Source organism: Chanodichthys erythropterus, chromosome 19, assembly GCF_024489055.1.
Source record: "Chanodichthys erythropterus isolate Z2021 chromosome 19, ASM2448905v1, whole genome shotgun sequence".
NCBI lineage: Eukaryota > Metazoa > Chordata > Actinopteri > Cypriniformes > Xenocyprididae > Chanodichthys > Chanodichthys erythropterus.
In genome coordinates this window covers 1,620,652-1,645,079 of record NC_090239.1, presented here as the reverse complement: position 1 = coordinate 1,645,079, position 24,428 = coordinate 1,620,652, and the positions used below count along the sequence as shown (strand labels likewise).

Sequence of the window (24,428 nt, the reverse complement as noted above, 5' to 3'; positions counted from 1 at the left end):
TACCACCAATTGTCATCAAGAAACACTTTTCATAATTCAACCAATTTCCAACTAAAATCAATTTATGTCTTGCATTATTTAACTAGCTGAAAAATTTTCTCAGCACTTCAAGTCTCTAAATATGATCCAATTTTAATGTTATTTTGAATGTGATGATGATGATTTGTAAAACTAAAAGTTTAAAGATCAAGGAACACTTCGTGGCAAACAAACTTTTATTTAAAAAGACATGAAATTATAACAGTATAACCAGTAGATGGTGGCAGAGCAGCAATTATTGGCTCATTAGCCATTTGCACTCCCTAATATATGGGGAAAAGTCACAAAGTCTCATGAAAAACAAAAACTTTTCTTCAAATTGTGGCTAAATTACACTGAAAGCAATTAAAAAGCGCTCATTTTATAATCACTGAAATAATCGTCAGTAATTCCAGTCTCACTTTCTGCTTGAAACTATGTAGGTTTGTAACTAATTTGCATAATGCCAGCCTATGCATTTCATTGGCTGAACAGCATCACTGTAGTTGTATGTGAGACTGGAAGAGTTTGGTTCGTGTTGTTCATGTCGAGAAGACGCTATTTTCTGCTGCCAAAGCAAATCCACTTTGAGGAGATTGATTCGGTAAAACCGACGATTCAGATATGCTAATGAGTGTTTAGTTTCCGACCAATCACAACAGACTGAGCCATCTGACCAATCAGAGCAGAGCAGCTCTCAGAAAGGCGGGGTTTAGAGACCAAATCTTTGATCGAACGGTTTCAGAAAAGAGCTGATGCTGCAACATATGAGAAAATGAGTGTTTTTGACCTTGGATGCATGTAGAACTATTGTAGGAGACTCCAAAACAAAACTAGGAGCCTTTTTTAAAAAAGGGGGCACTTCAATGTGTATCATCTATACCCACTTTTGCAAACAGGATGCATCACTTTTAAAACACCCTCTAACCTGCATCAGTGCAGCAAAACTAGTGTGGGCAGTGGAGGGCAGACGCATTGGTCACATCGCCCTGGGCAAGAGCAATTACCCACAATCCCCTTCTGTCTGACTGCAAGCATATGCAGAAGGACAAACAAGACTCCTCAGTGTCCCCTTCAGTATGTGTGCTAGTTTTATACAGCGATACCGAGAGCTGCAGACGGGGTGAAAGGTTTCTGATGATGAAAATTTAAAGGCCAGGTGCTGAGAGCAGATGCATCATTAAGAATTAAGCACCATCATGGTGGCAGTGAAGCAAGTTTATGGGTTCACATCCACATTAACGGACTGAACAAACTGGCCTAACGAGAACTCGAGTCTAGCTCTAAATAAATAAAATTCACTCAGTCTGACACTAAATAACAGAATAAAAAGAGCATGACTGCTCGTAAATTACCTCACATGTATAAGCACACTCTTTTTGTTGATTCTTTCTTAGTTACACTACCTAAAATAGTACAGTACTTCCCCTCAATACCATGGAAATACCATAGTTTTTAAGTATGGTAAACATTTATTACCATGGTATACTTTATTTAGGTGGTGTTCCATAAAATGCATTATTAAAAGCAAAATTTGTATTTAGCAATTTTACTTATAGAACTTGAGCCAACATTAACAACGATTCTGTAACAAACGTATTGCTCATTATTGTAAAATGTTTCCATTAAAACACTCCTGCAACATTCCTATGGTTGCTATAACAACTAAAAAATAAGACCATCCACTGTCTCTGACAGCAACAAGATTTCTGTTCTTTTATGTACAATGTGTCCTGCATGTAAAATAAGCCCCAGTAAGCAGTAAAGCTTTTAGAAGGACAAGAAGTTTTACATGCAGAAACTCAATACATTTGTATAATTTGCAGTGACGCTCACTTCCTGAACCGTTTACCATATATATTGCAATAAAGTGTTTACCTGTAAACAGAAGAACACAACATAATCGAGGTACAAAGAGGAAAGTGATCTCATCCTGTTTACACTTAAATCCAAAAACTCCCAAAATGAAGTCATGTCGTCATGAATGATTCAGCAGACACAAAAAGACAATCAGGCTTTAACTAACTAGTTTCTCATTAACGCATGCGAAAACCAAAAGCACAGACTTCAACACACACACTATTGGGCTTATGTGAATAGCAAATAAAAATAAAAAAGGTAATTCTGACTATTTTTCTTACAATTCTGACTTTTTTTCTCAGAATTGCATAAAAAAAAATTCGCAATCGTGAGAAAAAAATTCAGAATTGCTTTATATCTCACAGTTCTGACTTTATAACTCGCAATTCTGACTTAACTCGCAATTCTGACTTTATATCACACAATTCTGACTTTATAACTCGCAATTCTGACTTTATATCTTGCAATTCTGACTTTATATCTCCCAATTCTGACTTTATATCTCGCAATTCTGACTTTATAACTCATAATTCTGACTTAACTCGCAATTATGACTTTATATCTTGCAATTCTGACTTAACTCGCAATTCCGACTTATAACTCGCAATTCTGACTTTATATCTTGCAATTCTGACTTTATATCTCCCAATTCTGACTTTATATCTCGCAATTCTGACTTTATATCTCCCAATTCTGACTTTATAACTCATAATTCTGACTTAACTCGCAATTATGACTTTATAACTCGCAATTCTGACTTAACTCGCAATTCCGACTTATAACTTGCAATTCTGACTTTATATCTCGCAATTCTGACTTTATAACTTGCAATTCTGACTTATAACTCGCAATTCCGACTTATAACTTGCAATTCTGACTTTATAACTCACAATTCTGACTTTATAACTCACAATTCTGACTTTATAACTCACAATTCTGACTTTATAACTCGCAATTCTGAGTTTAACATGCAATTCTGACTTTATAACTCGCAATTCTGACTTTATAACTCACAATTCTGACTTTATAACTCACAATTCTGACTTTATAACTCACAATTCTGACTTTATAACTCGCAATTCTGACTTATAACTCGCAATTCTGACTTTATAACTCGCAATTCTGACTTATAACTCGCAATTCTGACTTTATAACTCGCAATTCTGACTTTATAACTCGCAATTCTGACTTTATATCTCGCAATTCTGACTTTATATCTCCCAATTCTGACTTTATATCTCGCAATTCTGACTTTATATCTCCCAATTCTGACTTTGTAACTCATAATTCTGACTTAACTCGCAATTATGACTTTATAACTCGCAATTCTGACTTAACTCGCAATTCTGACTTAACTCGCAATTCCGACTTTATAACTCACAATTCTGACTTTATAACTCGCAATTCTGACTTATAACTCGCAATTCTGACTTTATAACTCGCAATTCTGACTTTATAACTCGCAATTCTGACTTTCTATCTCGCAATTCTGACTTTATATCTCCCAATTCTGACTTTATATCTCGCAATTCTGACTTTATATCTCCCAATTCTGACTTTATAACTCACAATTCTGACTTTATAACTCGCAATTCTGACTTAACTCGCAATTCTGACTTATAACTCGCAATTCCGACTTATAACTCGCAATTCTGACTTTATATCTCGCAATTCTGACTTTATAACTTGCAATTCTGACTTTATAACTCACAATTCTGACTTTATAACTCGCAATTCTGACTTTATAACTCGCAATTCTGACTTTAAATCTTGCAATTCTGACTTTATAACTCATAATTCTGACTTAACTCGCAATTATGACTTTATAACTCGCAATTCTGACTTAACTCGCAATTCTGACTTATAACTCGCAATTCCGGCTTATAACTCGCAATTCTGACTTTATATCTCGCAATTCTGACTTTATAACTTGCAATTCTGACTTTATAACTCACAATTCTGACTTTATAACTCGCAATTCTGACTTTATAACTCGCAATTCTGACTTATATCTCGCAATTCTGACTTTATAACTTGCAATTCTGACTTTATAACTCGCAATTCTGACTTTATAACTCACAATTCTGACTTTACAACTCACAATTCTGACTTTATAACTGGCAATTCTGACTTAACTCGCAATTCTGACTTATAACTTGCAATTCTGACTTTATATCTCGCAATTCTGACTTTATAACTGGCAATTCTGACTTATATCTCGCAATTCTGACTTTATAACTCACAATTCTGACTTTATATCTCGCAATTCTGACTTTATATCTCCCAATTCTGACTTTATAACTCATAATTCTGACTTAACTCGCAATTATGACTTTATAACTCGCAATTCTGACTTAACTCGCAATTCTGACTTATAACTCGCAATTCTGACTTTATATCTCGCAATTCTGACTTTATAACTCACAATTCTGACTTTATAACTCGCAATTCTGACTTTATAACTCGCAATTCTGACTTAACTCGCAATTCCGACTTATAACTCGCAATTCTGACTTTATATCTCGCAATTCTGACTTTATAACTTGCAATTCTGACTTTATAACTCACAATTCTGACTTTATAACTCGCAATTATGACTTTATAACTCGCAATTCTGACTTAACTCGCAATTCCGACTTATAACTCGCAATTCTAACTTTATATCTCGCAATTCTGACTTTATAACTTGCAATTCTGACTTTATAACTCACAATTCTGACTTTATAACTCACAATTCTGACTTTATAACTCGCAATTCTGACTTAACTCACAATTCTGACTTTATAACTCGCAATTCTGACTTATATCTCGCAATTCTGACTTTATAACTCGCAATTCTGACTTAACTCGCAATTCTGACTTATAACTCGCAATTCTGACTTTATAACTCGCAATTCTAACTTTATAACTCGCAATTCTGACTTTATACCTCGCAATTCTGACTTTATAACTCACAATTCTGACTTTATATCTCGCAATTCTGACTTTATAACTCACAATTCTGACTTTCTAACTCACAATTCTGACTTTATAACTCGCAATTCTGACTTTATAACTCGCAATTCTGACTTTATAACTCGCAATTCTGACTTTATAACTCACAATTCTGACTTAACTCGCAATTCTGACTTTATAACTCGCAATTCTGACTTAACTCGCAATTATGACTTTATAACTCGCAATTCCGACTTAACTCGCAATTCCGACTTAACTCGCAATTCCGACTTATAACTCGCAATTCTGACTTTATATCTCGCAATTCTGACTTTATAACTTGCAATTCTGACTTTATAACTCACAATTCTGACTTTATAACTCACAATTCTGACTTTATAACTCGCAATTCTGACTTAACTCACAATTCTGACTTTATAACTCGCAATTCTGACTTATATCTCGCAATTCTGACTTTATAACTCGCAATTCTGACTTAACTCGCAATTCTGACTTATAACTCGCAATTCTGACTTTATAACTCGTAATTCTAACTTTATAACTCACAATTCTGACTTTATACCTCGCAATTCTGACTTTATAACTCACAATTCTGACTTTATATCTCGCAATTCTGACTTTATAACTCACAATTCTGACTTTATAACTCACAATTCTGACTTTATAACTCGCAATTCTGACTTTATAACTCGCAATTCTGACTTTATAACTCGCAATTCTGACTTTATAACTCACAATTCTGACTTAACTCGCAATTCTGACTTTATAACTCGCAATTCTGACTTTATATCTCGCAATTCTGACTTTATATCTCGCAATTCTGACTTTATATCTCGCAATTCTGACTTTATATCTCCCAATTCTGACTTTATAACTCACAATTCTGACTTTATAACTCGCAATTCTGACTTAACTCGCAATTCTGACTTATAACTCGCAATTCCGACTTATAACTCGCAATTCTGACTTTATATCTCGCAATTCTGACTTTATAACTTGCAATTCTGACTTTATAACTCACAATTCTGACTTTATAACTCACAATTCTGACTTTATAACTCGCAATTCTGACTTTAAATCTTGCAATTCTGACTTTATAACTCATAATTCTGACTTAACTCGCAATTATGACTTTATAACTCGCAATTCTGACTTAACTCGCAATTCTGACTTAACTCGCAATTCTGACTTATAACTCGCAATTCTGACTTTATATCTCGCAATTCTGACTTTATAACTTGCAATTCTGACTTTATAACTCACAATTCTGACTTTATAACTCGCAATTCTGACTTTATAACTCGCAATTCTGACTTTAAATCTTGCAATTCTGACTTTATAACTCATAATTCTGACTTAACTCGCAATTATGACTTTATAACTCGCAATTCTGACTTAACTCGCAATTCTGACTTATAACTCGCAATTCCGGCTTATAACTCGCAATTCTGACTTTATATCTCGCAATTCTGACTTTATAACTTGCAATTCTGACTTTATAACTCACAATTCTGACTTTATAACTCGCAATTCTGACTTTATAACTCGCAATTCTGACTTATATCTCGCAATTCTGACTTTATAACTCACAATTCTGACTTTATAACTCAGGATTCTGACTTTATAACTCGCAATTCTGACTTAACTCGCAATTCTGACTTATAACTTGCAATTCTGACTTTATATCTCGCAATTCTGACTTTATAACTCGCAATTCTGACTTTATAACTCGCAATTCTGACTTATATCTCGCAATTCTGACTTAACTCGCAATTCTGACTTATAACTCGCAATTCTGACTTTATAACTCGCAATTCTAACTGTATAACTCACAATTCTGACTTTATATCTCGCAATTCTGACTTTATAACTCACAATTCTGACTTTATATCTCGCAATTCTGACTTTATAACTCACAATTCTGACTTTATAACTCACAATTCTGACTTTATAACTCGCAATTCTGACTTATAACTCGCAATTCTAACTTTATATCTCGCAATTCTGACTTTATAACTCGCAATTCTGACTTAACTCGCAATTCTGACTTTATAACTCGCAATTCTGACTTAACTCACAATTCTGACTTTATAACTGGCAATTCTGACTTATATCTCGCAATTCTGACTTTATAACTCACAATTCTGACTTTATAACTCGCAATTCTGACTTAACTCACAATTCTGACTTTATAACTCGCAATTCTGACTTAACTCACAATTCTGACTTTATAACTCGCATTTCTGACTTAACTCGCAATTCTGACTTATAACTCGCAATTCTGACTTTATAACTCGCAATTCTAACTTTATTACTCACAATTTGGACTTTATCACACAATTCTGACTTTATAACTCGCAATTCTGACTTTATAACTCGCAATTCTGACTTAACTCGCAATTCTGACTTACAACTCGCAATTCTGACTTTATAACTCGCAATTCTGACTTTATAACTCACAATTCTGACTTTATATCGCGCAATTCTGACTTTATAACTCGCAATTCTGACTTATAACTCGCAATTCTAACTTTATATCTCGCAATTCTGACTTTATAACTTGCAATTCTGACTTAACTCGCAATTCTGACTTATAACTCGCAATTCTAACTTTATATCTCGCAATTCTGAATTGTGAGGTAAAAAGTCCCAATTGCCTTTTTAATTTTTTTATTTAGTGGCGGAAACAAATTTCCATACATTTCAGATATATAAACATCCAAGGCTTTTAAAACTTGTTTTGTTTTTTCTAGCTTTTAAACAAGCCAAAATTCAAAGATTATCTTGAAAAAATTTATTAATTTAATTCTACTTCCTTACATTTGAATTTGAATTGCAATTTTGCGGAACTGAACTGGAATTTAGAGAATTCTCCTTTTATATTTATTCATTTAGCAGACACTTTTATCAAAAGCTACGTCCCACAAATGAGGAAAACAACAAAGCGATTCATCTTAATTTAATTCTGAATGATGCACAACCGTAGTTTATCTTCATCCAGTCAATTCCCCTTAAATTAAACAAGTCTTTTTTTTTCCTTTTCACTCAGAAATACACCAAATTACAAAACTAAAATGTGTAGCAAACGTCAGGTTGACTATGAAGCTCACTATTTAAGCTCACACTTTTGAGAACCAAAAATGTATTGCTGCAAAAGCAATCAAACCTTTTTTTAATATTTAATTTTACTGCCTAGTTCAGAGCAGACTAACTGTGAATTCACTTGACTAGTTTCATAAATTCTTCTCATCCAAAAATGCAAAGACAAATCTACACCTCACTTCTCTAGTATTTACACCATGAATTAAACAATTACAGGCAACAAACTCCCTTTAATCCGACTTATTCACAGCAGTTACAACAGATCATTCTCAGCCCCATATTTTTCTGTGAAACAACCATCTGTGCAAGACGCTGCATTATCAGAGTAAAGAAATCTGTCTGAAACATGACTGCAACATAACAGATTCTTCATAACTGATGGAGATGAGACGCTGCTTTCCTAACGATTGTCTCGGGGATAGTGCTGTTATTAATAACAATGATGCCATGCTGCAGAGCTATTAATCAATCACTGCTTCGGCGCACAGATATTACTCAGTCCACGCCGTTACGTTTGAGTGACACTTCCCTTCAGCAGCTTCAGCTAATTGTGCTCGAATCTGTTCTGAAGTTTGGGATTTGCATCACATTATGCAAAAACAGGTGTTAGCGTGACAGGAGCATCAGTCAGCTGCTTACAGAGTCAACTTTCCTCAGTGAATCACCTGACAGATTTCAAAATACTCTTGTATTTCTAGCATAGTTTGATATAGTCCACATTTAAAATGCAGCAAGCACAAAATACTCACAATTTGACTTTTTGGAAATGTATTTTGTCATGCAGCCTGTACTAACAAACACAAGGAGACGAAAAGAAACACAAGACTGCTACTGTAAAGAAGTGTAGCATGAGGCTCATAGACTGTGTTTACAGTGTTAGGAGTGTGAATAAACATGTCACACAGAAGCATTAATCACACACACACATCATTAGTGTGAGAAAATACCTCTAGTCTGGCATATGGCACAATGCATCAGCTCATCATTTACATTATAACACTTCAGATTTCACCTCTGACCAGCGTGAAACTTCTGAAGTTTGAAAGACGCAGGATTTATTCACACAATATTCATCATGCATCACCATATCCATGTGCGTTCAGCTCAGCGTAATAGATAGTATTTTAGGAAGCAAAATAAATTAACTGTCTTGTACCTTTGTCACTTTTTACTCACAAGTTGACGGATAAACCGCAATATTACATGGGTAAATCAAATTTTAAGCAATCTGACCGTGACACTGATCAAATGACTTCAAACAATTTGACCTCAAAGAAAAACCTGAATACATCAGAAGATTATCTACACTCTAAAACATCTTGATGGGTTGAGCCACTTGGGTCATTTTTTGGGGTTATTTTTCCAGTGTTTGGGTAGTTTCTGTGTCACCCAGATCCTGGATCAGGTGTAACAACCCAGTGTTTGGGTGGTTTTTGCGTTACGCAGATCCTGGGTCAGACGTAACAACCCAGTGTTTGGGTAGTTTTTGCGTTACGCAGATCCTGGGTCAGACGTAACAACCCAGTGTTTGGGTAGTTTTTGCGTTACGCAGATCCTGGGTCAGGTGTAACAACCCAGTGTTTGGGTAGTTTTTGCGTCACGCAGATCCTGGGTCAGACGTAACAACCCAGTGTTTGGGTGGTTTTTGCGTTACGCAGATCCTGGGTCAGACGTAACAACCCAGTGTTTGGGTAGTTTTTGCGTCACGCAGATCCTGGGTCAGACGTAACAACCCAGTGTTTGGGTAGTTTTTGCGTTACGCAGATCCTGGGTCAGACGTAACAACCCAGTGTTTGGGTAGTTTTTGCGTTACGCAGCTCCTGGGTCAGATGTAACAACCCAGTGTTTGGGTAGTTTTTGAATCACGCAGATCCTGGGTCAGACGTAACAACCCAGTGTTTGGATAGTTTTTGCGTTACTCAGATCCTGGGTCAGGTGTAACAACCCAGTGTTTGGGTAGTTTTTGCATCACGCAGATCCTGGGTCAGACGTAACAACCCAGTGTTTAGGTAGTTTTTGCTTTACGCAGATCCTGAGTCAGATGTAACAACCCAGTGTTTGGGTAGTTTTTGCGTTACGCAGCTCCTGGGTCAGAAGTAACAACCCAGTGTTTAGGTAGTTTTTGCTTTACGCAGATCCTGAGTCAGATGTAACAACCCAGTGTTTGGGTAGTTTTTGCGTTACGCAGCTCCTGGGTCAGAAGTAACAACCCAGTGTTTAGGTAGTTTTTGCTTTACGCAGATCCTGAGTCAGATGTAACAACCCAGTGTTTGGGTAGTTTTTGCGTTACGCAGCTCCTGGGTCAGAAGTAACAACCCAGTGTTTAGGTAGTTTTTGCGTCACGCAGATCCTGGGTCAGACGTAACAACCCAGTGTTTAGGTAGTTTTTGCTTTACGCAGATCCTGAGTCAGATGTAACAACCCAGTGTTTGGGTAGTTTTTGCGTTACGCAGCTCCTGGGTCAGAAGTAACAACCCAGTGTTTAGGTAGTTTTTGCTTTACGCAGATCCTGAGTCAGATGTAACAACCCAGTGTTTGGGTAGTTTTTGCGTTACGCAGCTCCTGGGTCAGAAGTAACAACCCAGTGTTTAGGTAGTTTTTGCGTCACGCAGATCCCGGGTCAGACGTAACAACCCAGTGTTTAGGTAGTTTTTGCTTTACGCAGATCCTGAGTCAGATGTAACAACCCAGTGTTTGGGTAGTTTTTGCGTTACGCAGATCCTGGGTCAGACGTAACAACCCAGTGTTTGGGTAGTTTTTGCGTTACGCAGCTCCTGGGTCAGATGTAACAACCCAGTGTTTGGGTAGTTTTTGCGTTACGCAGCTCCTGGGTCAGAAGTAACAACCCAGTGTTTAGGTAGTTTTTGCGTTACGCAGCTCCTGGGTCAGATGTAACAACCCAGTGTTTGGATAGTTTTTGCGTTACACAGATCCTGGGTCAGAAGTAACAACCCAGTGTTTAGGTAGTTTTTGCGTTACACAGATCCTGGGTCAGACGTAACAACCCAGTGTTTGGGTAGTTTTTGCGTTACACAGATCCTGGGTCAGACGTAACAACCCAGCGTTTGGGTAGTTTTTGCGTTACTCAGCTCCTGGGTCAGACGTAACAACCCAGTGTTTGGGTAGTTTTTGCGTTACACAGTTCCTGGGTCAGATGTAACAACCCAGCGTTTGGGTAGTTTTTGCGTTACTCAGCTCCTGGGTCAGATGTAACAACCCAGTGTTTGGGTAGTTTTTGCGTTACTCAGCTCCTGGGTCAGATGTAACAACCCAGTGTTTGGGTAGTTTTTGCCTTACACAGATCCTGGGTCAGACGTAACAACCCAGCGTTTGGGTAGTTTTTAACCCAGTGTTTTTAGAGTGTAGAATGCCTGATGTTGTTCACATATGTGGAATATTTCTTACATACCTATAAAAAGAAAATATGCAAAAACAATGTCTCATCATGTTTTTGTGGCCATTCACTGTCAGAGTTTGTTACAAATATGCAAGAAAAAAAGAAAAACAGCTCAATAGTTACACTGTAATAATATGAGTTACACTCTTAAAAATAAAGGTTCCAAATCAGGTTTTTTTTAGCAGTGATTCCATAGAAGAACCATTTCTGTTTCCCCAAAAAACCTTTCACTGATCAGTTCTTTAAAGGACCATTTTAAAGAACCTTTTGTGGAATAGAAAGATTGCATGAATGTTGAAGTTTCTTCATTAAACCAAAGATGCAATAAAGAACATTTATTTTTAAGTGTGTCTTAATTGAAAGAAAAAAGTCAGAAGAGCTGTGAGATAAAAAGTCCCAATTACCTTTTATTCTGAGGCGGAAACAAGCTTCCACAGAACGATGAGTTGATGTAAGATGAACGTGGAGCAGCACAACACAACAAAACCTGTAGTTTGTCAAAACAGCCCTCCAACTAACCAATCACATCGCAGGGATACCTAAGACCACCGGCATAATAACAAGGACACAATCTCCGGCCCTCGCCTGTCCTGCACTGAATGACAGTTCCCAGGGTGTCTTTTGGGAATAAACACAAAACACACAATGTCTGTCTTTGTAGCGCTAACTCATCCAGACAGGAGGGCCTCGGGGAGCAGACGAGACTTCAGCTGTCATTTCTCACTACCTCTCACTCGTTTCCTCCGTTTCCCACTCTCTCTTCCTAACAGCGTAATGGAGATGAGGTGAGATTATGAGTGGAAAAAGAGTAGGGAATGTTTTCTCGAAGCTTTGCCAAAAAAATTAAATCTGTTTAGACTACAATCATCATAAAACAGATGAACATAAAGCACGTGCTTACCCTAAAACACACCTGAAATAATGATTCTCACAACATTCTTTAAAAAAATTGAGTTTTCACAGCGATGTTGAAGTTACCCAGAAGGTTTAAGGTTCTTCACTATTTATTCTAAATGATTTATCGCTGCACATTTTTGCTTTAAATTCATATTCCTCATAATCTTGAATCAGAATATCTTCTCCTTCCTCTTGCAGCATCTCTTCTCTTCTCTGAAGACGAGGGCGGGGCAACCTGTCACTCACATGACATCCACCAATAGCAAACCACAACCATACAATCAATTCCCCACAGACAAAATCAAGCCCCGCCCTACATTTGTTCTTGTTTGAGAAGTGTTTTACTCGGATATATGTCACAATAAGGAAGGAAAGATTAGCGCAACTTCCATCTCATGCCGACTTTAAACTAGAAATTTCCTATTTCCCATTTCATGATTACGAGCTCGTCACATTCAAGTGCTTTGTTGCCAGAAATAACAGGAATCATGCAGGACACCAGGTATATTCTTGCCTATTTATTGGGAAAATCGTATTAAATCAAATTAATTTGATATTTAGCGTCCCATTCATTGACAACAATATAAACATTCACTGCGCAATCTGTAATTTCTGTAAAAATACAGGGTATTTTTGCTGTGTATAAACATACAATATGCTTCAAATGGTTATTCATATATGTAAATATGCAATATGCATATATGTAAATAAGGCTGTTGTGGAAAAACTAATAAAGAATATTAGTCACAGCAGCAATCGTTCTTCCCTCGGCCATGTTGAAAGTTTATGGCCTGCCAAACTCGGGAACTTGAGGGGGCGTTCACATCCAATTTTTAACTAGTAAACTCGTAATTCCGATAGTATGTGAAGGTAGTATAAGCTAGATGAAGCAAAAATTAATATAAAAAATAAATAAAAAGTCCACAACTAAATAAATATATTAAAGGATTAGTCCCCTTTTAAATAAAATTTCCAACTTTTAAATATAATTTACTCATAATTTACTCACCTCCATGTCATCCAAGATGTTCATGTCTTTCTTTCTTCAGTCGAAAGTTTAGTTTTTTTCCTTAAGTAGAATAGGGAAGGTGTAGGACATACAGCGTAAGCTTTTTGAAGAATACGGAAAGCTGAAGCACGTGCAAGGCGATAATTTGTGTTTATAAAGTATATACAGTTGTATTTTTTTTTAAATGGCTGATGGTTTCTCTAGATAAGACTCTTATTCCTTGTCTGGTATCATTTAAAGCTCTTTGAAGCTGCACTGAAACTGTAATTTTGACCTTCAACCGTTTAGTGCCCATTGAAGTCCACTATATGGAGAATAATCCTGGAATGTTTTCATCAAAAACCTTAATTTCTTTTCGACAGAAGAAAGAAAGACATAAACATCTTGGATGACATGAGGGTGAGTAAATTATCAGGAAATTTTTATTTAAAATTGGACTAATCCTTTAAGTATAAATATTCATTATCGAAAGATATCAGTAAATCAAAATGAATTAAAATAATATTAAATTTAATTCATTAAAAGTATGTGGGTCGATGACAATTACGGTTTCAAATCATGCATCCCTATAAAATAAATCATGCAACACTAAGATGTAAGACTAGATGTTATTTATAAATAAATACATAAAAAAATATCAAAATCACTTTCATACTGAAGCTTGCATTGCAATAGCAGAGACCGGGGCTAGTTGTCACAAAGTCTGCATCTACATCAGTTTTACTCTAGCACTGTGTGTTGGCTTCAAACATCATAAAATTTAACATGATGAATTGATAACTTCTTTCTATTTTTATAACTGTTTTATCAGTTTTGCACGCAGCTTAGCCTCATAAATGCATCATAAATACAAATGCTTTGTTTTTTGTTCCAAACAACAACAGAAAAAAATCGCAAAGCAATGCCATTTGGTTCCACTGTGACAACATGCCCCACTATATGAGGTATATATGAACCAAATTGTTGTTAATGGCAGCAGCGTTGGAAACGTTAAACTGCATTTTTGCAGTCAAGACTTTAAAAGGTGTTTGTCGATACTTTAAAAATATAGGCTACCCTTACAATGCTGCAGTTCATCAGATAATTTCATCAGTTGAATTTGCAAGTAGATAAACACCCAAAATAATGCACTGATTTAAAGCAGACAGACGGCGGAGAAACTCACGTCTCTGAAGCGGTTCCAGTGCTTGACCGTGCGGCTGTACTGGTGGACGGTGGAGAGCCACTGCTGCTCATCCTCCATGAAATTACCGCCGCCGATCTCTCGCGCTTCCCTCGCGCTCATCAGAGACGCGCTCAGTGTCACGAGCAGCAGCTGAACAACAGATAAACCTCTCATCATGATCCGTTTCTCACGAATAAACACGAGAGAGATCCGAGGCGATGGTCTGATATCTGCTCAGGTGACGCGCAACGGTCGAACTGAATAAATGAGAGAGCGCGCGGGCGCGCGTGCGCTGCGGCAACAGCATCTGTGCGCATCCGTCGATGAACTGAGGCAATTAAATTAATCAATTAATGCTGACATTCACGAAATAGCGTCTTCAATTCGGTTCGATAAAAATAAGGAATAAAATAGTATAATATTACCATTTTTACACATTTAGCATAGTAATCTCATGGAATAACATACAGCCTAGTTACTAACGTTATTGGATATAGATATGTTAACCTATATGTTCAACATTTATGTGTATTATATATATATATATATATATATATATATATATATATATATATATATATATATATATACACACACACAAACTCGATTCCAAAAAAGTTGGGACACTGTACAAATTGTGAATAAACACAGAATGCAATGATGTGGAAGTTTCAAATTTTAGTATTTTATTGAGAATACAACATAGATGACATATCAAATGTTTAAACTGAGAAAATGTATAATTTTAAGGGAAAAATAAGTTGATTTTAAATTTCATGGCATCAACACATGGGACAAGGCCATGTTTCCCACTGTGTGGCATCCCCTCTTCTTTTTATAACAGTCTGTTAATGTCTGGGGACTGAGGAGACAAGTTGCTCAAGTTTAGGAATAGGAATGTTGTCTCATTCTTGTCTAATACAGGCTTCTAGTTGCTCAACTGTCTTAGGTCTTCTTTGTCGCATCTTCCTCTTTATGATGCACCAAATGTTTTCTATGGGTGAAAGATCTGGACTGCAGGCTGGCCATTTCAGTATCCGGATCCTTCTTCTACGCAGCCATGATGTTGTAATTGATGCAGTATGTGGTCTGGCATTGTCATGTTGGAAAATGCAAGGTCTTCCCTGAAAGAGACGACATCTGGATGGGAGCATATGTTGTTCTAGAACTTGGATATACCTTTCAGCATTGATGGTGCCTTTCCAGATGTGTAAGCTGCCCATGCCTGTCACGGAACAGAAAGGCAAAAGGAAGATCCAAGTGCAGCAAAGGGGTTTTATTAAGGGCAATTCCAAAAGGCGTAATCCAGAGTACAGGCAGGGGTCAGCATCCAAACAACAGTCCAAAAATAAAACAAGAAACGAGAAAACTACCAACCAACAAGGAAAAAAACAGGGAACAGACCAAGGATGACATCAAACAATGAACCACAAGAACAGACAGAAATAACTCAGATTAAATACACAGACACTAATGACAAAATAACAAACAGCTGACTGCAATGGCGAATAGTGATTAGTCCGAGGAGTATGTATGGGAAATGTAGTTCATGAAATGGGTGAAACAGAGAGTCCGGGAAGGAGTCTCACAGGTGATCGTGACATTACCCCCCCTCAAAGGAGCGGCTACCAGACGCTCCACCAGACAACAAACAAAAACACAAAAAACTCAGGAGGGAGGTGGACCGGAGGAGGATCAGGGGGAGGGATGGTGGGCCAGATCCCGGGTACCTCACTGAACACCAGGGCGGTGCTGGAGGAACTGACCAGGCGGGCGCTGGCAGGCTTGGAGTCCTGACTGATTTCCAGGGCGGCGCTGGAGGAACCGACCAGGCTGGTTCCAGCGGCTCGGACGGCCCGGGCAGTGGCGGCAAGACAGAAGGCTTGGATGACGGCGGCAGGGCTGAGGGTCTGGGCGGCGGCGGCGGAAGGGCAGAAGGTCTGGGCGGCGGCGGCAGGGCGAGGCGCTTAGTTGGCGCCGGCAGGGCGAGGCGCTTCGTTGGCGCCGGCAGGGTGAGGCGCTTCGTTGGCCTCCGCCTATGAGAGTGAGGCGGTGGCTCACCCAAAATGGACTCACTGGCTGGAGCGGGCTCTGGAGCGGATTCGCTAGCTGGAACGGGCTCTGGAGCGGACTCACTGGCTGGAGCGGACTCACTGACTGGAGCGGACTCACTGACTGGAGCGGACTCACTGACTGGAGCAGACTCACTGACTGGAGCAGACTCACTGGCTGGAGCAGACTCACTGGCTGGAGCGGACTCACTGACTGGAGCGGACTCACTGGCTGGAGCGGACTCACTGGCTGGAGCGGGCTCTGGGATGGACTCACTGACTGGATCAGACTCTGGTGTGGACTCACTGACTGGAGCGGGCTCTGGAGTGGACTCACTGGCTGGAGCGGGCTCTGGAGTGGACTCACTGGCTGGAGTGGGCTCTGGAGTGGACTCACTGGCTGGAGCGGGCTCTGGAGTGGACTCACTGGCTGGAGCGGGCTCTGGAGTGGACTCACTGGCTGGAGCGGGCTCTGGAGTGGACTCACTGGCTGGAGCGGGCTCTGGAGTGGACTCGCTGGCCGGAGCGGGCTCTGGAGTGGACTCACTGGCCGGAGCGGGCTCTGGAGTGGACTCGCTGGCCGGAGCGGGCTCTGGAGTGGACTCGCTGGCCGGAGCGGGCTCTGGAGTGGACTCGCTGGCTGGAGCGGGCTCTGGACCCTGACGGCCGAAGGAAACCTTCTTCCTTCTCCTCCTCCTCGCTTTACCGGGGTGACGCTGAGGTTCAGTGCCCACCTCCCCGGTGACTTCAGGGACGGATTCATGGTCAGGGGCATGCACACTGCCTGGTTGACTTGGTGAGGCCCCATCTACCCGGTAGCGAAGATAGGCGGCGAATCTCCAGAAATCCAAGTTCTGTAATCCCTCCATCTCACACCGAGGTAGAGGATCGTCAATGCAGCCATTAAAGATATCCTTCAGCGCCGCATCGTTGTACCTCAGCCCCACCGCCATCGTCCAAAAGACCTTGGCAAAGCATCCTACCTCTTCACCCTCCTGGCGTAACGCCATCACTGCTCCAAGCAGAGCCACACGCTCCCTGCATGTGCCTGATAAAATAGTCCTCGTGCTGCTGGATCTTAAGGGGTGGTTCATTCTGTCACGGAACAGAAAGGCAAAAGGAAGATCCAAGTGCAGCAAAGGGGTTTTATTAAGGGCAATTCCAAAAGGCGTAATCCAGAGTACAGGCAGGGGTCAGCATCCAAACAACAGTCCAAAAATAAAACAAGAAACGAGAAAACTACCAACCAAAACGGGAGAACAAGGAAAAAAACAGGGAACAGACCAAGGATGACATCAAACAATGAACCACAAGAACAGACAGAAACAACTCAGATTAAATACACAGACACTAATGACAAAATAACAAACAGCTGACTGCAATGGCGAATAGTGATTAGTCCGAGGAGTATGTATGGGAAATGTAGTTCATGAAATGGGTGAAACAGAGAGTCCGGGAAGGAGTCTCACAGGTGATCGTGACAATGCCACACGCACTCATGCAACCCCATACCATCAGAGATGCAGGCTTCTGAACTGAGCGCTGATAACAACTTGGGTTGTCCTTGTCCTCTTTAGACCGGATGACATGGCGTCCCAGATTTCCAAAAAGAACTTCAAATTTTGATTCATCTGACCACAGAACAGTTTTCCACTTTGCCACAGTCCATTTTAAATGAGGCTTGGTCCAGAGAAAACACCTGCGCTTCTGGATCATGTTTAGATATGGCTTCTTTTTTGACCTATAGAGTTTTAGCCGGCAATGGCGAATGGCACGGTGGATTGTGTTCACGACAATGTTTTCTGGAAGTATTCCTGGGCCCATGTTGTGATTTCCATTACAGTAGCATTCCTGTGATGCAGTGCCGTCTAAGGGCCCGAAGATCACGGGCATCCAGTATGGTTTTCCGGCCTTGACCCTTACGCACAGAGATTGTTCCAGATTCTCTGAATCTTTGGATGATATTATGCACTGTAGATGATGATTTTGTGGCAAAAATCAACTCCGACTCTACTGCATAAGAGACAAACACGTCCAATTGTCTTTAAAGCTTTTATTTCTTGCAAGAAAGGTCAGACAGGTCATACAGAAACACAAGTAGCTGCAGAGTGTAAGACCAAGAACGAAAGCTTCCCCTCACTTTTATATTTCTAACCTCCAAGGCCGAAACCTCTGTCCTTTTACCATATTTGGAACATCCCTTAGTGGCTGTAACTTTCCACACATAGTTAGCACAGACATGTTTTAAACATACATCTTGCATTTCCCCATACCATATCTTGCTCTTTCTATTTCCAACATCTATGTTAACACTGTTAAACATTACCACTTAAGCCATCATCATATCATGTTCCATAAGCATCATATTTCACAAGAATACAGGTAAAAAGCTTATGAAAATTTAAAATTTCCACAACAATGATAACTTCAAACTCTTTGCAATTTGTCTCTGAGAAACTCCTTTCTGATATTGCTCCACTATATTTCGCCGCAGCATTGGGGGAATTGGTGATCCTCTGCCCATCTGGACTTCTGAGAGACACTGCCACTCTGAGAGGCTCTTTTTATACCCAATCATGTTGCCAATTGGCCTAATAAGTTGCAAATTGGTCCTCCAGCTGTTCCTTATATGTACATTTAACTTTTCCAGCCTCTTATTGCTACCTGTCCCAACTTTTCTGGAATGTGTAGCTCTCATGAAATCCAAAATGAGCCAATATTTGGCATGACATTTCAAAGTGTCTCACTTTCAACATCTGATATGTTATCTATATTCTATTGTGAATAAAATATAAGTTTATGAGATTTGTAAATTATTGCATTCCTTTTTTATTCACAAGTTGTACAGTGTCCCAGTGTCCCAACACTGCTTCATGAAGCTTCGGAGCGTTATGAATCTTTTGCGTCGAATCATGATTCGGATCGCGTGTCAAACTGCAAAACTGCTGAAATCACGTGACTTTGGCGCTCCAAACAGCTGATTCGAGAACCTGATTCATAACGCTCCGAATTCATAACGCTTAATTCTTTCTATACTTTATTTTTCATCAACTTGTTTCAGAGTAACTGTATCAGTTATAAACAAACACATTACTCAAATATTAACACACATTAACTACACTCTGAAGATTAAATTAATATATTTTAACTTTCTGACTGTTATTATTAATTCATACATACATATATATATATATATATATATATATATATATATATATATATATATATCGATATTGAACATATAACTGGTTTCTTAGCATTTTCTTTACACAAATTACAAATTCATTGCATTTTCTTGCCCTCTTTTGATTGACAGGATATATTGGCCCTGACTGTTTTTAAATTATCAGACGACAGTGTGAAATTTTGCTTTTATCGGCCGAGACCGATTATTGGCTGAGATATCGGTAATGCATATGTTTTATATATATCTATATATATATATATATATATATATATATATATATATATATATATATATATATATATATATAGGTGAAAAACCTTAACTAAATGTAATTAAAACAAAGTCTAGTGATGGTACCAGTGGTAATTCCATACTTTGATTGATATATATCATGGTATTGAATGACTGCCACATTAAAATCATCATAAATAAGCCTAAACCTATGTGTTTTTCCATGGTACAAAGTACTTCAAAGAATGCAATGGTTATGGTATTGCCATAGTAAATGTCAAAAACATGGTAATACTATGGTATTTTTGTTAGTAATAATAATGCAGGGTGTTCAAATTCTCATTCACCACAGTAACAGATCGTTTCAGCACTATTTAATCTATTTTTAGTGGAATATTTAGTGGAATAAACCAAAGATTAATTTAAAGTTTAATGAGCATATGAGGATTTAATAATCCGAGATTATACCATCATCTACACACAAATCCAGCAAATGTATGTGAAATGGACATGTTCCTCATATAATACAAGAGTTTAAAGATAGATTATTGTGGCATTTCAAAGGTCTGATAACACATTTCTGAACTAGCGACATAAATCAGTCAGTTCTGGAACAGATTATTATTAGTTGCAGGTTTAGATCGAAATCACAATAATCCGCTTTCTCTACAATAATCCATGCAACTCAGTGAAATATAAATAGGTTGTTTAGTAAATCAAACTCCTGCCGGATGTCTGTCAAAACGTACAATTTGGAAACGTTTATTTACAAACATATTCGTGATCATGGAAAATCAATATGGAATTACATTAATAAAGCTGGCAGTTTATCAATAGGACTAGTGTCAAATAATAAACTTGTTATTTATGCAGCATTTGTAAATATGAGGCTACTTACAATTTAAACCCTTAAATGAACATATCTTAAATAAATCTGCCGCCAAACCTGATCGCAGTGACAAGGAAAGCATTGAGTTAAACAAAAGCATCCCAGCAGGTAGCCTTTTACTAATTGCAAATACATCCTCAATATTATGTTTAAACCCTCAGAGAAATCATGTGCTAGTTAACAAACTTCAGATTGAATTGGGTTTATGGTTACATGACATGCGAATATAAAAAGCTTGCACTTCATCAAAGATGTCTGAAGATAATAAATGAGAAGTGTTCATGAATTGTGAGAGGTTGTTAAGACAGCTTGTGAATGAGATGTGGAGGTTGCAGGTGGGCGGAGAATCCTGCATGTGTGAAAGAAGCCCACGGCCTTAACTCAACGCTGATTTATTGAGTGGGAAGATGTGAAATCATGTTAGAGTTCATTGCCTCTATATAGTGAAATAAAAGCGTCTGTTGGCAGCATTATTCAGCTGAAAAAGAAACATTTAGTTCATACGACTCACTGCAAACCTGGAGATGGTGAGAATCGCTGACACTGCATCACTCCTGATAAAGAGAAGAACAGAGAAGAGACATTCAACTTTAAATATAAAAGACCAGAGCGAAGAGTGTTACCTCAATGAGAAAATAAAGCTGCGAGCAGCAATCATTGGGGTTCAAGCACTTTAAGGCCTTTAAGCACATGCATAAAACGGTATAATGTTTTAATTAGCAAGCCTGTAACCATCTCGATCATAGATGGAAAAGACCATTAACAGCAAATACAGGCAATTTACCATAGAAAACATGTGGTTTTTAAAGCTTTGTAACAGTTATCGAAGTTGAGCCAAAAACCTAAGACTAGTTTGCCAAAGTTGTTTTTTGAAATAATCTCCAATATTTAACGAATGATTCGATGGACAGTGGTGGTCCTAGAGGCAAAGTTGCTCAGAATGAGGAGTTCTACCATGTGGTACGAATGTCGTGGACGTGTGCGTAAAATTGTGTGATACACGATTATTTATGCACATGAAAACGTAAGGGCACCTCCTGGTGGCTGATTCGAAATTCTCACAGGCCTCTAGGGCCACGAGTCAAACATGCCTAGCGAGTTTTGTCCCGATCTGCCTCCATTAACCTTGTCTGATAGCTGCTCAAACTTCATTGGCCGATTGCGGACATGTTTTTTTAGATACTTCAGTGTCCTCATAGACAATCATGACACCTCGGACAAAGACACTCTATGCCAATTTTCAAGTCAATCGGACTAACGGTGAAGTAGATATTAGCCATTTTCATGTTTTTTTCCTGTTATAGCGCCACCAAGTGGTCAATCGCCACATCCTTTTTCACACGACCACAGAATGAGCTCTTACATAGACGTGCCAATTTTGGTGAAAATATCTCATTCCGCTCTCGAGTTATAGCCATTTTAGTAAAAGTGGCTCCGCCCACTTTGAACATTTTGGCGGCCCTTAGAGACCGTGAATCGAAATTTCAACCTTTTTTTGATAATTATTGACAATCAGACTCCAGATAATCTCACTACACTAGTTTGGTTCCAATCGGGCCAAAAACCTAGGACTTCACAAAATCTAAATATCCAGAAAAATTTCAAACAGCGAATCCAAGGCGTGCATTTTGTCCGTCTTGAGCAAACAATATCAGACATTTTTTCAATATCAGTTATTTTGACTGCTGTAGCGCCCCCGTCAGGACGATCAGGGCGAGCCTTGGTGACGTTGTAGATGATGTGAGTACTACCAGCCCTCAAAGTTTCAAGTCTCTATGATTAACAGTTTTAGGGGAGAATGCTGATCCTTAGAAATTTTAACAATTACAATAGAGTTTCAGTGCTACACGCTTGAACCCCTAAAAAAAATCCCACCTGATCAGTCTCAGATGTCATTGAGTAAAATGTTTCATTTAAAGGTACATATTGTAGCTTACTTTTGGCCCTCTAGTGGTTACAAACAAAACTGAGTGCATTTTGCAGAAGAACACTTTTTTGGTTGTGCTTCGGCTCTGCGTGACTGTGCGGATGAATATGATTTGATAAAAATTTTGTTAATTTTGAACAAAAAAAGAGTTAGATGAGAATTCTCCCATTCACTTGCAGGACAGGAGGTTTAATGTGGGCAGCGCTGACTCACGAGTTGCTCACTGGTGCTGGCTGACATCAGGACAGGGTGCTGGTCTTCTTCTGACAATTACTGCTGAGCCTTTGAGAAACAGTCTTTTCATGAAAACATCCCCTAAAGAAACTGGTTTCACATCGGCATCTATCTAGAACAGTCAAGTGTGCAAATATTTAATGACTATAAGTAAAAATAGAATAATAAGTTTTAAAATAAAAAAGATGACATTTTTGTTCTTTCCACCAACATGGCCATTATTTTATAAATAGTAAGTGATACAGCATGATCCATCATAAGTATCTCACAGCATGTTTAATTTAGTGACTTTATTAGTTGTCAGAAATAATAAATATGGTTAATATGTGTATATTTTGTCAGTCTTGTTAAAACAAAAATAAAGGCATGCACATCCCAAAAATAGTTTGGTGCAGTCTGTTCAAATTCCAAATCAAGAAAGAGATACTGAGAAAAAAAAAATTGCAGCTGTAATTGCTTGCATTTTCTTTCCTCACATTGGAAATGTGACTGCATTATGGGATACAGTAAGGGTTATTATAGCTAACTAATGCCCAAAGTGTATATATATATATATATATATATATATATATATATATATATATATATATAAAGTGTATGTGAACACTTGAATGCACAGCCTTTCAAAGTATACTTCATTCGACTCGTATGCGTACACAGGCATTCAACGCATGCGCAGTTTTGAGCAATATCTCGCCACGAGTTACATCCCATGTAAACATCTTTGTATTCTTTCATGCTAGAGTTGTATAAATGAGTGTATTTTCTAACCTCTTCACATGTCTCGTCTATATAGGCCTCCATTGTCGCTGTAGCTCGCATGTGTTCCAGCCTGTTCTGTTTATGCAGTTTTTCTTTGACTAACTTGTGAATCGACGCCCCCAGGGCACGTTTGCCACCTTGTGGATAAACTAATTACTGCAAAAAAAATAAATATGCATGTAAATTTTTACGTGCGGTTACAAAAAAGCCCAAATTACACTTCACTTTTTACACGTACGCGAGGGTCGTGGATGATGTGAATTTCGTCATCAGAAGAGTACATAACCACAGTTACGGTGCGTTCCAAACGGGATATATCGCCCTCCGAAGGGCACTTCGGAGTGAAAATAATCATGGCCGCCATATTTAAGGGTCGTTCCAAACCAAAGTGCTCAAAACTGGCCACTTCAAAGGGCCCTTCGAAATGAAGGATTTCGAAGGGAACAACTGATGGACACTTCGGGCCCCCATGATCCTTTGCACAGGGAAGTTGTTTGATGTCACAGAATGGGTACAGGAGGTTAGGAGTTCGATTTTAACTATAAATGTATGTATAATATTTTTCTGTATGACTGTAATATTTAAACGAGTTAGATTTGATACATTATTATGGTCAAAATGACATTGTACTTCAAAAAAAAAAAAAAATACTTTACAACTCATTTATCAGTCCATTCAAATGTTTCAAATACATAGATACAATATAGCCCACATGCGGTAAACCTAAAATAAATAAATAATAAC

General features: G+C 38.4%; 1 protein-coding gene across 5 annotated transcripts in view; it reads right to left on the bottom strand.

Annotated features, from left to right (window-relative positions):
* LOC137007437 (testican-2-like) overlaps positions 1-24,428 on the bottom strand; it is a 67,164-nt gene that overhangs the window by 35,734 nt on the left and 7,002 nt on the right. For 4 of the 5 annotated variants that reach the window (XM_067368883.1, XM_067368887.1, XM_067368884.1 and 1 more), the window contains 4 exons: positions 23,694-23,840; positions 22,902-23,034; positions 21,273-21,315; positions 14,404-14,553 (listed from right to left, as the gene is read on the bottom strand). In XM_067368883.1, the coding sequence (XP_067224984.1) occupies positions 14,404-14,523 (120 nt within the window). In that variant the 5' untranslated portion in view covers positions 14,524-14,553; positions 21,273-21,315; positions 22,902-23,034; positions 23,694-23,840. The remainder of the gene's footprint in view (positions 1-14,403; positions 14,554-21,272; positions 21,316-22,901; positions 23,035-23,693; positions 23,841-24,428) is intronic. The other variant, XM_067368886.1, reaches the window with a different exon arrangement.